The sequence below is a fragment of the Danaus plexippus genome, chromosome 11, assembly GCF_018135715.1.
Source record: "Danaus plexippus chromosome 11, MEX_DaPlex, whole genome shotgun sequence".
Lineage (NCBI taxonomy): Eukaryota > Metazoa > Arthropoda > Insecta > Lepidoptera > Nymphalidae > Danaus > Danaus plexippus.
This window is the reverse complement of record NC_083544.1, coordinates 5,460,889-5,474,289: the sequence shown is the minus strand read 5'-3', so window position 1 is coordinate 5,474,289 and position 13,401 is coordinate 5,460,889. Positions and strand designations below refer to the sequence as shown.

At 31.8% G+C, this 13,401-nt stretch overlaps 2 protein-coding genes across 4 annotated transcripts in view; one reads left to right on the top strand and one right to left on the bottom strand.

Annotated features, from left to right (window-relative positions):
- The window catches only part of LOC116765789 (synapsin), a 49,440-nt gene that overhangs the window by 2,960 nt on the left and 33,079 nt on the right, over positions 1–13,401 (top strand). Inside the window, exons 2-9 of one of the 3 annotated variants that reach the window (XM_061521799.1) lie at positions 544–632; positions 787–913; positions 1,893–2,008; positions 2,252–2,458; positions 3,166–3,326; positions 4,714–4,799; positions 5,118–5,244; positions 5,846–5,950. In XM_061521799.1, the coding sequence (XP_061377783.1) occupies positions 2,266–2,458; positions 3,166–3,326; positions 4,714–4,799; positions 5,118–5,244; positions 5,846–5,950 (672 nt within the window). In that variant the 5' untranslated portion in view covers positions 544–632; positions 787–913; positions 1,893–2,008; positions 2,252–2,265. Of the gene's footprint in view, positions 1–543; positions 633–786; positions 914–1,871; positions 2,009–2,251; positions 2,459–3,165; positions 3,327–3,895; positions 4,041–4,713; positions 4,800–5,117; positions 5,245–5,845; positions 5,951–13,401 lie in introns of those variants that run through there. The other 2 variants (XM_061521798.1, XM_061521800.1) reach the window with 2 other exon arrangements.
- Positions 6,014–13,401, bottom strand: part of LOC116766016 (tissue inhibitor of metalloproteinase) — a 29,773-nt gene continuing 22,385 nt past the window's right edge. Inside the window, exons 2-7 of the mRNA XM_032655670.2 lie at positions 8,995–9,115; positions 8,716–8,798; positions 8,518–8,626; positions 8,219–8,340; positions 7,058–7,176; positions 6,014–6,627 (exon numbers count right to left, since the gene is read on the bottom strand). Coding sequence (XP_032511561.1) covers positions 6,570–6,627; positions 7,058–7,176; positions 8,219–8,340; positions 8,518–8,626; positions 8,716–8,798; positions 8,995–9,103 — 600 coding nt within the window. The 5' untranslated portion in view covers positions 9,104–9,115 and the 3' untranslated portion in view covers positions 6,014–6,569. The remainder of the gene's footprint in view (positions 6,628–7,057; positions 7,177–8,218; positions 8,341–8,517; positions 8,627–8,715; positions 8,799–8,994; positions 9,116–13,401) is intronic.

The following is a 13,401-nucleotide window of genomic DNA, read 5'->3' as shown; positions in this document are numbered from 1 at the left end:
AAATTTATAAGCTCTTGAATAGATTTATTTGATACAAAATTAATATGGAAACAGACGATATCTTTAACAAATTCGGTTTAGATTTTCCAGAGTTGTAAAGAAATATATAGGTACGTTCTCAAAAGAGAATAGAAACCTTTTGAAACCCTTTTCCCTTTTGAAAATAAAGGCACGTATTTATTTTTCGAACAATTCTTATACCTACTTTGTAATCCTTGTACTGAAAAGTAACAATGTTTTCTGTAATATGATAACATCGTTTTATTGTTAGCGTCAAGTTAAGCATCATTTTGACGTTTTATTTCCCATATAACAAGGGTTATTAAATTTATGAAATGTCATCACAATTTTAATTAACTTAAAAGTGTGTTGGTATTTCTTTTTTAAGTTCACTGTTAAAATTAAAATGACCAGCAAAGAAAATAATGTTTTTGTCTACAGATGAACAAAACAACATAACGAACTGTGTGAAAATTATACGAATTTTGTATGAGTAAAGAATATTCTCAATAGTAATTGAATTAAGTAATATATTGTTGACAGAATACGATCTGCATTTCCTTGGTCGCCGTCGTGTCGTGCTATCAATTCCCGTAACATAGAATATTAAACTTGCGGGCGATATTCCCGAGGTATGTAGCAAACACATATATTTTACATTGACTTTTATGAGTAGACTAATGTTTTAATAGATTCATAATAATTTCATGATAATTTGATTTTGGTATTGATTAAAGTAATAAATGATTATTGTTAATTTAACATAATCTTGTTTAAACGTACCAGGGGCGGTCAAAATAGATCGTTCGGGGTGTCCTGGAATCTGTGGCCCGCAGGCCGCGACCACATCAACCCTGTCTTTCTCAAGCTTCCGAAATTCATTCACCTCCAATGTCAATTACCTGAAAAGAAGGTAAGTCGAGTATGAAATAAGAGTAGCCCCGGGGGACTCATTTGTTCTGAATATATTTTAGGAATTGTTTTGTGGAGCCCTTTTAAGTTTTTACATAAATTTTAATACATCATCATAATTCATGTTTTTAAGGCATGATCTTCTTTTTATTTCGAAATATTTTTACGTTGAAGTTCTTTTTAGTTGAGCCTTGAAAACGAGTTTATATGTATGTTTTATACCCGATTGTTTACTCATATATCATGGTCATGATGTAGTTTTAAGAAAAATGTAAACTCTTAAATTATTTATGAATAAAAAAAAAATGAAATAAAAAGCCTGCTATTTCGCGTATGAAAAATTAAAAACGTATTGTTAAGCTTGAAACAAAAGCTTTTAAATGCTTACCCCCGACCGCACCGGCCATTTCCCTCAATCCTATTATCAAGAAATTTAAGGTAGATTACAAAATTTCATTGTTTATATAAATAGTATATGAATTTCTTGATAATTGAGGTTGATTTTACCTAACCTGTCACATTCCTCGCCGTATACCGTGTAGCACTCATCAATATGCAGATCTTACAGAGCCCGCGCTGTTCACCAAATACTACTATCATTGTCAGTGCATGACGCTTTCCTTTCGATGTTGTCATTCAATGTGCTTACAGATAGTTTAAGTATGATAGGTCTCTTGAAAAATACGGGACATTACTTTTCATTGTGTTATAGCAATCACTAATGTTTAATATTATACTTAGTGTGTTCCTTTGAAATAAAACTATTCTATTATCGAGTTAACATCAAAGGATTTATAGTATTTGCAATTATATAATACTATAAAATTAAAATAATGTTATGTTTTTACGTTTACCATATCTATAATGAATGAAATGAAAACAAAGAGATATAAGCGCGGGCGTTAATGGGTAGCTACATTGTGTGTCGGTATTCCTTGTCCTATTCGCGGCGGGAGTAGCTCAGCGGAGGCGTTACGCAGATTCAGCTCGGGGGACCTGCAGTCGGAGTGCGATGAGGGAGAAGTGGATCCTTACACAGGCCGCCCGGCCACAACGAGCCAGCCCAAGCCGCAGGCTCAGAGGCCGGCCTCCCAGGGTAATTGATAACATATAATTTTATCATTCTTTGCCTCTATAGGGAATTTTTTACCGAAATTAGATTTTAATTTAATACACAACTCGGAGTCTTTATTTATCATTGTTGAAATTGTTAATATTGAAATTTAGTCAGTAGTGATTACTAAGCAGATATTAAAATTTTAAATATTTTGTTTTTGTAATTGATTTAATGAAACATATTCTGCATATATTACGCGTATTGTACACCTTGTTGCTTTAGTTACGGGAGGCAGTATGGGTAGCGGTGCGCCGCCAGCGCCTAGCTCTGGCACCGCTTCAGCCGGTGGTTCAGATTTATCTTTGAACCTTCGCGGTGGCTCACGAGGAACCTCAGCACCCTCCTCTCCAGCGAAGTCTCGTGAATCGCTGCTGCAGCGTGTACAATCTTTAACCGGCGCTGCCCGAGATCAAGGAGCCAATTTATTAGGTAAAGTATCATTTGTTAATATTTATTAAGTTAGAATAAAGTCTATTTTTCTTATAAAAAGTAAAATCTTTAGAAAGAACCTCACGTTTAGAGAATTAAACGCCTTATTTTTTTTTATAATAAAATCCTCTTTTATTAAGGTGTTGCTTTCGAAATAAATACAGGCGTACCTCCATCAAATGTCAAATAGAGCTAATTTTTTTAAATTAATCTATCTAATATTTTAATGGATGCTACTAAAAGCAATGGCATAAAAATAAAAGGTCTTAACCCATTTTTAGCTCAATCCCCGATCCCATTAAGTGCCCTTAAAATGAGTTGGGACGCAAAATGGAAAACGATTTTCAGACGGACTTAAGGGAATAACTATGAAATACAACTGCTAAAATACAACTGTGGGCCATTTGTAATTAAACAAGCGATCGTATTTTAATATTAAGTTGGACCTAATGAAATGTTTTCACATTCATATTGACATATATTTTAAAGTATATACATTTTTTATGGCTTTATTATTTTTAGTTTGTATAAAACTTATTTTAATTGATAAAATAGAACAAGAAATGTTTAATAACCCGCGGAAAGAAATTTTGTTTACTAGTAAAATGGCTAGATTTCTTAAACTCTAAATGGAATTCCCAAATATTTTGAAGAAAGCCATCGAATGACTTAAGTTTTGACTCTAAAAGTCTAAAAATATATATTAGGGAGCGTGACATCAGTAGCGTCAGTTGGCCGTGGTTACAACAGGGACCGATGTGTGACACTGCTGGTTGTGGATGACCAGAATACTGACTGGTCCAAATATTTCCGTGGGCGACGACTACCAGGGGAATGGGACATCCGCGTTGAACAGGCTGAATTCAGGGTAAGATTGTATAGAATCCAAGACAAATACATTTTGATATATAATTTTTACACACACTGAAATTCGTAACTTAGTATTTATGAACTCATTATAAATTTTGTTGATGAATTGTTGATAAAATAATAAGATTTGTTCTCTTGATTGATATTAATTTGGCAAGCAGGTGATATTAATTAAATATACAATCTGATTTTTGTAAAAGAATAGAAAATTTCAGAATATATCACCACAAAACAGTTTATTTCAGAAAACAAAAAAAAAAAAAATACATCACAAATTATTAACATGTTACGTCTCTTGGGCAACAATTTGTTAAGGCATCAGCTTTACCAATATACGATATTACACATGGGACTGTTTGTGACTCACTCGTATTAAAAATATCAAATCGGTGGTATATTTTATATCTAGAATAGTTTTATGCTCCGTCATGTACCGTGAATCGAAAATGAACTTCAAACAGTTTGAAACAACCAATAGGATAGCAGTCGATTAAATAGAAGCAAATCGAATTGTTCTACGCTATTTATACAATGATTCGATTGCTTTCATATCATTAGCTACATGTCTGTGGTGTTACACAACTATTGTTAACGACATTAATGGCTTCGCTGAATAACGAGATCGAGAGCTAATTCCAGACAAATAAAATGAATTATTCAGTTTACTAAATAGACGGCGACAGATGTTTCATTCAGTAGTCCAACTTTGGAGGTAATCCGATTCACTAAAGCTTTCAAACTGATCGTTTTATTGATTTCCATTTCATCACAATGATCAGGTTTCTAATTGTATTTAAACAACAAATATTTTTATAAATTCATGTAATTTGATGCTTATAGACAATGCCTATAAATGGTTTAAAATTTTCTGATAAAAACCTAAATTTGCCTTCGATTAAAATATAAAATTTTGTTTTTTTGGGTCGAAATTACATAAATATATAGTATTTTTCATCAAAGGAGTTCATTAATCTTTTCTAAAATGCGTATAAAAGTTCTAATTCCCATACGTTTTTATACTCTTTTTTTATAATTATTCAGAGCTATTGTTATTTACGTTATATTTTATTGATGTTCTTATTGTGTTGTTTTGTTAAAATTATATGCAAATTAAAAAAAGGAAAAGCAAATGGTAGACGAATTCACGAAATTAAGTCTTAAATTCTACTGTTTAACTTCTCAATTATAATTAAGTATAACTGAAATAAAATATACTTCAACGTCTTATTTTAATGAACCCAATTCTTAAACCGTGATTCAATAAACGTCGGAGAAATTCGTAACTTAGACGTTATTTACTCTAACAGTGTACACATTAATACAATTTGCTCCCCGTTGTCGGGAGTTAGTAAGCCAATAAAGTACAAATGTCGAGTTTCTTGTAGGAATTGTCGGTGACAGCAAGTTCTGATGGGGCGAATGTTTCTATGGCCGTATATCGCAGCGGAACCAAAGTAACCCGTTGTTTCAAGTAAGTTTAAATTATAAAATTACAATTGTAATCTTTTGATTGTGAATTGTTGAATTCATTTTTGTCTGTATTTATTTTGATATCTATTTATTTGATGATTTGTATTTAAAGTGTGTTATAAGTTATTTGTATTCAGTCTACATAGGTTGTTACTCAAATTTATTTTGATCACGAACATGTTGTTCACAAAAAAGAGTTCTCGTGAGAGGGGCAGAAAGTTAGATATTTTTGTAGAAATATTCAATGTTGCTTTAGTATTTTTTATTTTGATTATTGGAATTATTTGATATTTCTTAATAATTGCTTGTAATACTTTAGACCCGAGTTCGTCCTGGTTCGTCAGAATGTTCGAGACGCCGGTGCTGATCACAGAGCTCTGCTGCTCGGACTTAAATTCGGGGGAGTGCCTTCTGTTAACAGCCTTAACTCTATTTATCACTTCCAGGTAGACCCTATTTTTAAATTAAATATGTTTAAATATAGTTCTACGATATCATATGGAACAGCCGTAAGTAATAATTTATTTTAAATGCAACTTTCAAGTATATAATATTGTTTTGGTGATCATTGTCACTACTTTGTATATAAAAAATCCATCTGTAAGTACATAGATAGATTTACAACTTACGTAATTCTTAAGTCACCGTTTTACGTAAACGTATAAATCAAATTGTTTTATGGATGCTGATATCGTTGGAGTAGAAAAAGTGTCCTAATTGTAGATTTGCATAATGATATATTGTTTACGTCCTCGGGGTAACATAAAAATGTCAAACCAGCAAAATATGATGGTAGTTATGGTGATAATGTAAGGTAGTCGTTACATGATGAACGGACACACTCATTTTCGTAACTTCACACTTAGCGCATAAATATTTCAGCATTTAACGTCGGTTTGCAAACTGATTGTTCGAAACCTCTATACGAAGGGCAGATGTCTCGATAATGACAGCAATAAATTATTTTAGTACTCAATTTATATGAAGAATGATTGAGAAAAACTTTATCGCAATTATTCCTGATAGTCTTATTGCTGTTAATAATAGGATCGGCCTTGGGTGTTTGGTCACCTTCTTCAACTGCAGCGTCGCCTCGGCAGAGAGAACTTCCCTCTCATCGAACAAACTTACTACCACAATCACACCGATATGGTAAGTTCTACTTCACTGCACATTGCTTTTTTAAAATACAAGGCGACAGTAAAACAAGATTGGTTTAATTTTCTTAAGTCTTTATTGTAATTTACTTAAATACCTATCATTTGTTAATTTACAAGATCTAACTTAAACATAAATATAACTTAAAATAAATAATACATTATAACGGCAAATTTATTCTCATCCAAGGGACGACAATATGTGTTTGTTAAGACATTTTCCAAATAACAATTGGTAATGATTCTCAGTAAATTCGTCACTAAAGTCTTTAATAGAGCCATAAATTTCATAGAATCACATTCCTCTCGCAAATCAATATCGTAACCACATACTTGCTGCCTTACATTCCTATATAATTTTGTTACACATTACTGTGACTAGCCAGAACTTAACATCGTGTAAACAATAACATCAATTTATTCCTGATACGTTAGCCAAGACACGGATTAACCTACAAGACGTGTTAGGATGAAGATTTTGGCTTAGTTACTCATAGTTGTATTTGTATAATATATTAGTAACAATGACAAGGTAACCGGAATTTCAATGAAGTCGAGTCGAGTGATATACAAATGTTACATATAATATTTAATGCGTCGGGTCGTTTGTTCAATCAAGTCATCGTGCTGTTGAAGTGTTGCTTCTGGAGGCACCTTGTGAGGGCTGGAGCCCTGAAAGATAAACATTAATTTTACAACGCAACGATAGTGACCGAAGCATTGCTCTGTACATCAAAGTGATCTAAAATTGGCTTCACTAAGTACTTTAATTCCGATAATACGGTTAGCGTTCACTGAAACATTATTGAACCCTTTATTTGACCTTCATTGTTTATTCTTAACCTTTCATGGAACAGCGGCATCGTAAACGAAAGATAAAAGGATTAATAGCGATACGTAGTATATAATTTATAGATGCTTATTCTAAAACTACACAAAAGCAATTAAAATTACATAAACTGACATTGAAACATCTATAATAACTTAATATTTGGTTTATGTTTAAGGTGAACAATAATTTTACTTATATCATAAGACATCGTCAGTATTCAACTTAATCAAATCGCATCAAACCAAATCAAATCAAATTCAAGCTTCATACCTAGTCCAGCGACAGCGTCTTTCGCGGTCGTGAAGACATACTCCATGTCGCTCGTAGCACTCGTCGTAACCCGTCACGCAGGTGTTAGGAGATTTTGTGCTGCGTCTTTTCACATGGACCTTAATGTTATAGGATATTAATTTTCAATATATGATCGCATGATTCTCAAGAACTTTGTACCCATTACTACTACACTACTACTACTTTCTAATTTATCCTTTATTTAGTTTTTGCCAATTCTCAGCCGTTATAAAGGTCAACGTGTCTGGTAAAAGTTTACATTCCAACCTAAACATATAGTTTCAAGGTTTCGTTCATAAATCTTCTTACTTAATGTAGAATATATGTACGTGTAAGAATAAGGTTGAAATTAGAAATAAATGAATAAATTTGCTCTCATATAGAACGCTTGATATTAAAAGACAAGTAAAGATATTAATATAAGACAAGTAAACCTGGGCACTGTCCTGCTGACAAGTTTCAACTTTTAGTATCGGAACATTAGCGATTATTATAACTTGTTTCTACAATTTAATTGGTATTAAAGCTGACTGTATTTAAAGCCAATTATTTGTCTCTGACTTTTAATTGTCTTGCTGGATTATTTTATATGTTTTATTCCACACAACGCAAGTTTTGATAGCCGTAATGATATCATAAATATAAAATGTGCTGAGAAAAGTTTATCTTATTTTATTCTGTCTTAGCAGACATGGTATTATTTTTAATAATTTGTAACGTAGGGATATAATTCAAGCACGTAAACTGTATAAATGAAACTAATTTATATTAAGGTATTATAAGAGCGTGACTCGTTTCTGTTGAGACTCGTAAAGATGGCAAAGCTAAAAATATTTTTTATTTCGTCTCCAAGCGTATTTAATAAGCGTCGTTATCTCGAGTATCCTTGTTCGCCCTCAAGTATTTCGCGAGCGCTATAAATTATGATTCACAAAGTTTTTTTTGTAGATTTCAGTAGGTAAATTTAAGTTAAAACTTCGGCAGTGCATCAAGAAGTGAAATAATCTTAATACCTATTATTAGACTTTAATTCCATACGAAAAAAATGCGATTCCTTCAATACGACAGAATAGAATAACTTTTGCGAATAAAATAACATAATATTATATATAGGTGCTTTACAATACATGCATTGATTACCTTACACGTGCAGCCTTGTTTGTAAAGCAGCCTGAAACCTTTCCGTTGTCGCGGCGTTACTTCACGCCATTTATTTACGTAGCCACAAAGGTGTATGTGTGCTTGCAAATGTACTACACGACCTGAAATTTAATTTAAACATATTTGCTCTACATATGTATTCCAAATTATTCACAAATAAATAAATCAAGAATACAATTAAACTTTTTCCTATTTGTCTTGTAAAGTTTCTTTTGGTTTGATTAAATCTGATATCTGAGCATCATTTCTTTGTGTCAACGTTGTAATTCTATAATTACCTGTTATAACATAAGTCTCTCTAGGCTGGAGTGCCATTCCGCACAGCGAATCTTGTGAAGGCGTCAAGATTCTGCCGGATTTCAGCGCTAATGCGGCCTTCGGGGTTGCCTTTAAAAGTAACGTTAACATTTTATAGCGCCTCCGGGCTCATAAAGGTGAATAAGTGCATCTTAATGCAGGAAACATGGAATACTTACTTTGAATATATTTCGAATTTTAACCTTATAAGCGTCGTAGAAATCTGTTCCTCTGAACATTTTTTGTACTCGTCCCACGATCACTGCGAGAGTAAAAATATATTTATAACAATCAATAAACGTTATAATAATAATAAAAAACTAATTCAAACTATTTTAAACTTTCTGTTAACAGTTCGACCTTTGAAATGAAATTAAAAAAAGCATAACCTTGCTAAAGCTGGCAGTTAATAATTCTTAATTAAAAATAAATTAATATTATACATTTGAAATGCTTACCAAAATCGCTATTGCAAAAGTGTGTTTGTGGATGGTCGGGCTCGCATGTGCAGGCGTCGGCACGCCAGCTAGCGGCCACCAGAGCAAAGGTCAGCAGCCTCGTCAGCATACTCTCAGATATCTGATGACGTTTATTATATTAATATAAACATAAAATAATATCAGTTTAAATCGGTTAAGTCAACATGTTACAAAACACGTCCGTGTTTAATATAAACTTAGTCATTAGATCGAAATGAAATTTCTAATATTGTTGAACCCCCAAATAAACTACTTAATAAACTAACGTAGAAATATTTTTCGAGAAATCGATTTAGTTATGTCTCTGAATAATATTCGATAATTTATATGAAACATTTATATTATGTTTCCCATCCATTACAAAAAGCACATATATTTACCGCTGGCTATCAAAAACTGACCGTGAACTTGCGATTTATAAATAAATCAGAGGCGGCTCGTAAAGATATTAATCAGATCTGATGCAAATCGGTGCAGCGCTGCGTTAAAACACATGTTTATCCGAGGGTGGTCTGCCTACGCCTTCTAAGCCCTATATAATAATAAAGTGTGAAGTTTATGAGGTAAAGTTGATCTTTCAGAATTGAATTACAAGTAAACTTAATAACAACTTCTCAGCTTCGACCCGAAGTAATATTAGTGTACCAAATTATACTAAAGAAAATCTATTTGTAGAGTTGTATCTCTCACACTGAAATATATAAGCACTATTGACGAACAAATCAAAACAATACTGTCATAAAATGAAAATCAATGATCCGGATCATTAAATAAATTACTGATTGTCCATTATATTCGGGAATTTTATTTCGTCAAAGTTTATTTTGAATGCATCAATACAAAAGGTTACTGCACAAAAGGTGACCACCTACTCTTTTGCCAAATACGTTCTAAATGGTATTTGTTACAAATGACCATAATTAAGTCCCATCTTGTATTTAACTCGTCTGTTTAGGGTATTTTACAACAAAATAACAATGGTACAAACAACTTCAGATCATAAACAGCCCAATTTGTTGCTATAATTTCGTTAATTGGAATGCAATTTCGTTGCAGCATCTTCGTTTTTCGTCTCGTCTTAAATTACCCTGTTGTATATCTCCTACCATTTTTCTGTTAACCTTGGTACTCTAATAAATTATTTTATAAGAAAGTTAAATCTTTTTCTGTATAGCTATGCTTTTTTCGAAACCCTTCTCATTATTCCATGACAACGAAAAACGATCTCTTGTATGCGACAAAAGGTCTGTGAAGCGCAAATGTTCAAATAGATGACATTCCACATGAGTGTTGCTTTAATCCGATTTGCTCGTTTTATCTCACGTACAAAGATTTACATATTAATATAAATAGCAGTTTACATTTAGAGCGTTGATGTGCATGGATTTATTTTTTGCTCGACCTGTATAACGCTTACAATTAAATTCTCAGGTGTTAATGTTGAACCTTCGTCGTCACATTGTAGTTATATGGATCCAGCGTTATAATCTCTTTTAACAATGACTACTCGGACCTCTACAGATTGTATCGTTCAACAATAACATATTTTAAACGACTCAAAAATCTATATCTCGTCACGATGTCGTGAGAAATGGAATGGACCACGGGATTACGGGTATAGTTTTATTATCAACGGAGTCAGAGTGTAGTTTTATAATCTTATTCTATCATAAGTCGGATGTGTTGTGATAAAATATTTTACTACGATTAAGCTGTTAAAGCCAACTCTTAGGTTATAATTCTCTATAAAGTTATATCTTAATATAAAGTTATATAATAAAACTGTATAATGACGATATTAAATAATGAATATGAGTTAAGGAATAAAATTTTAATATATTTTTTTTAAATATATAACTACAAAATAAACTTTGGTTTGAATTGTGTGGTTTATAAATATCACTTATTTATCGAAGTAAAAACGTTCAAACTTAATTTCTATGATTTTTGTTCAAAATAAATCAAACTTACATGGAAAGACAAAAAATAAAAAACACAAAACAGCACTATTCGTTCGAAAAACTGATTGAAAACTGAGATTCTAACGATGCGTCTTCGAAGTACGAAATTATAATGCTGCATTTCATGTATCTCCTGACTCCGGTTCAACAATACCTCATTTGTTAGGGTTGTTACATAACTAAAAAGATACATTGGATTTCGTTTGCAGAACTCGTATAAAAAAATAATTGATATAAATCGAAATATTTTGGGAGGCTATGAAGTTGTGTCCTCCGTTTTGTTGAGTTGCGTCATCGGCTGACCAAGAGCGTTTTAATTTTATTATTCTTAAATCACTTCACACGACAAGACAATCTTAATGATAATAACACACGCAAAACAAAAACAAAAATTTCAAAAACAGATTCTTAAAATTTACGATCAAAAATAAATATAATTATACAATTAAATTATTATTTCGACAACTGTGTTGTCACCGGGGTATTTTGTCGTTTAGTTTTAAAATTGTCTACAATGTTACTTCCATTTTGTTTTAGTAAACAGTTAGCTTTGATATAATTGGAACGCGTCCCCACACGGAACAACAATTCATGTCTATTAGCGGAACTGCTGATAGTATCAACTTTTTAAGCCACGGTATAAAGCTGAGTAAACCGAGTTTTATATGTGATTATACTGTTAACAATATAGTAGGTATTGAGTTAATTTCTTATGTTTATGTTATAACAAGCCTAGTAATTACTTAATGAGATCTAAGATTTTCGCGAGTATTCATTTAAATGAAACTAGTATTATTCGGATTTACTACGCGGATTTTATTATTTAAAAACTACATAATCCCGACGTTTCGGTTACTTTGCAGCAACCGTGATCACGGGCAGACGAGGTCGAAACGTCGGGATTATGTAGTTTTTAAATAATAAAATCCGCGTAGTAAATCCGAATAATACTAGTTTCATTTAAGCCTAGTAATTACTTTCCATAGCGAACTTAAATTTTATGAATATTTTGTCAATATTTAAAAGATGAATCCTCATTTTCGCAATATGCAACATGTATTAGCTTGAGTATTACATGCCAACAGTAATAGGCAAGTAAGCATTACATTGTAACTTCAGCGGTATGTAAAATCTATTAATACTGATAGATATATTAAAATAATTTGCGGTTTCGTTCGATGTGTAAAATTTTCCAAACTGCGGTTTGTATGTGATGAATGGTGTTTGGGACATAGCACTTTGTTATTTAAATATACCATTAAACTAGATAAATTAATGGAATTCATTATTTAACCGCAATGAACATTAGTAATTAATAAGTCTATAACAAATTAACAGTAAACAACGCTTAGTAAGATGTTAAGCATCTGAACAAAATTTCTCACAAACTGAGAAGGAACCTTTAAACTTGACTTTTTTTTAAATATTTTAGTTATAAAAATATATCATGTATGTATCACGATGAAAATTCGAACGAAATAATTAAATTCAAACAATATATAAGATAACCGATTAAACAATAACATTATTCAACATTAAATGATTACGTTCGTTATTTGTCGGCCATGTTGTGAAAACAGTACATGAATTTCAAAGAAATACAAACCGCTTAAGCCGCTTAAGAAATGTGCAAATTATAATTCAAATAAAACCGTGTATATAAAGTAAACATAGCTCTTTGGCGGCACTGCATCTGTTGGGAGTAATCCACGCTATATATAACAAAGTGTGTCAACATTATTATTTCATTCGTGACATCTCAATCATTATCGCAACAAATCAATCTATCATCGCACTAACGTCTATTAATCAGTAACCTGTATACCTACAGGTGTGTTACAATCATATGGAGTTAGATTTATTATAAAATAATCAAATGTCCAAATCAAAAAACTATGAAACAAATGTTTTATTAATTTTATGGACATATAAATAAATTTTGCAAATACTTTCATCAAATAAATAGATATAAGTTAAGTCATAGGTATACATACGTGGTTTATAAGTTTGTTTTAGAAGAATTGTACAATGAAGGCTGTGTTGTATTCATTCTTGTAATATATTTAAGACAATAATAAATAATTACTAAAAAATTCGTGAGTAAAATGTTGAAATAAATATTGCGAAAATGGTTTTAACTACAACGGTTGAAATAATTTTCCACTTGCTATAATTAACTTAGCCAAATGTTTAACCTGCCAACCGCTGACAGACGCGGCGCCGGAGCTCTACATGTACATACATACATACACGGATACATGGATACATCCAAACATAACAACATATAAATTTGTCTTTATACGAGCCGTTCTTATTTGTTATAACGAAATTTAAAATTCCAAAATTCAAATTGTGCAAGAGCGAAAGTGATTTCTTAATCATATGATAGAAGTACCTCGAAAGTGTGTTAATACTTAAAAGTACA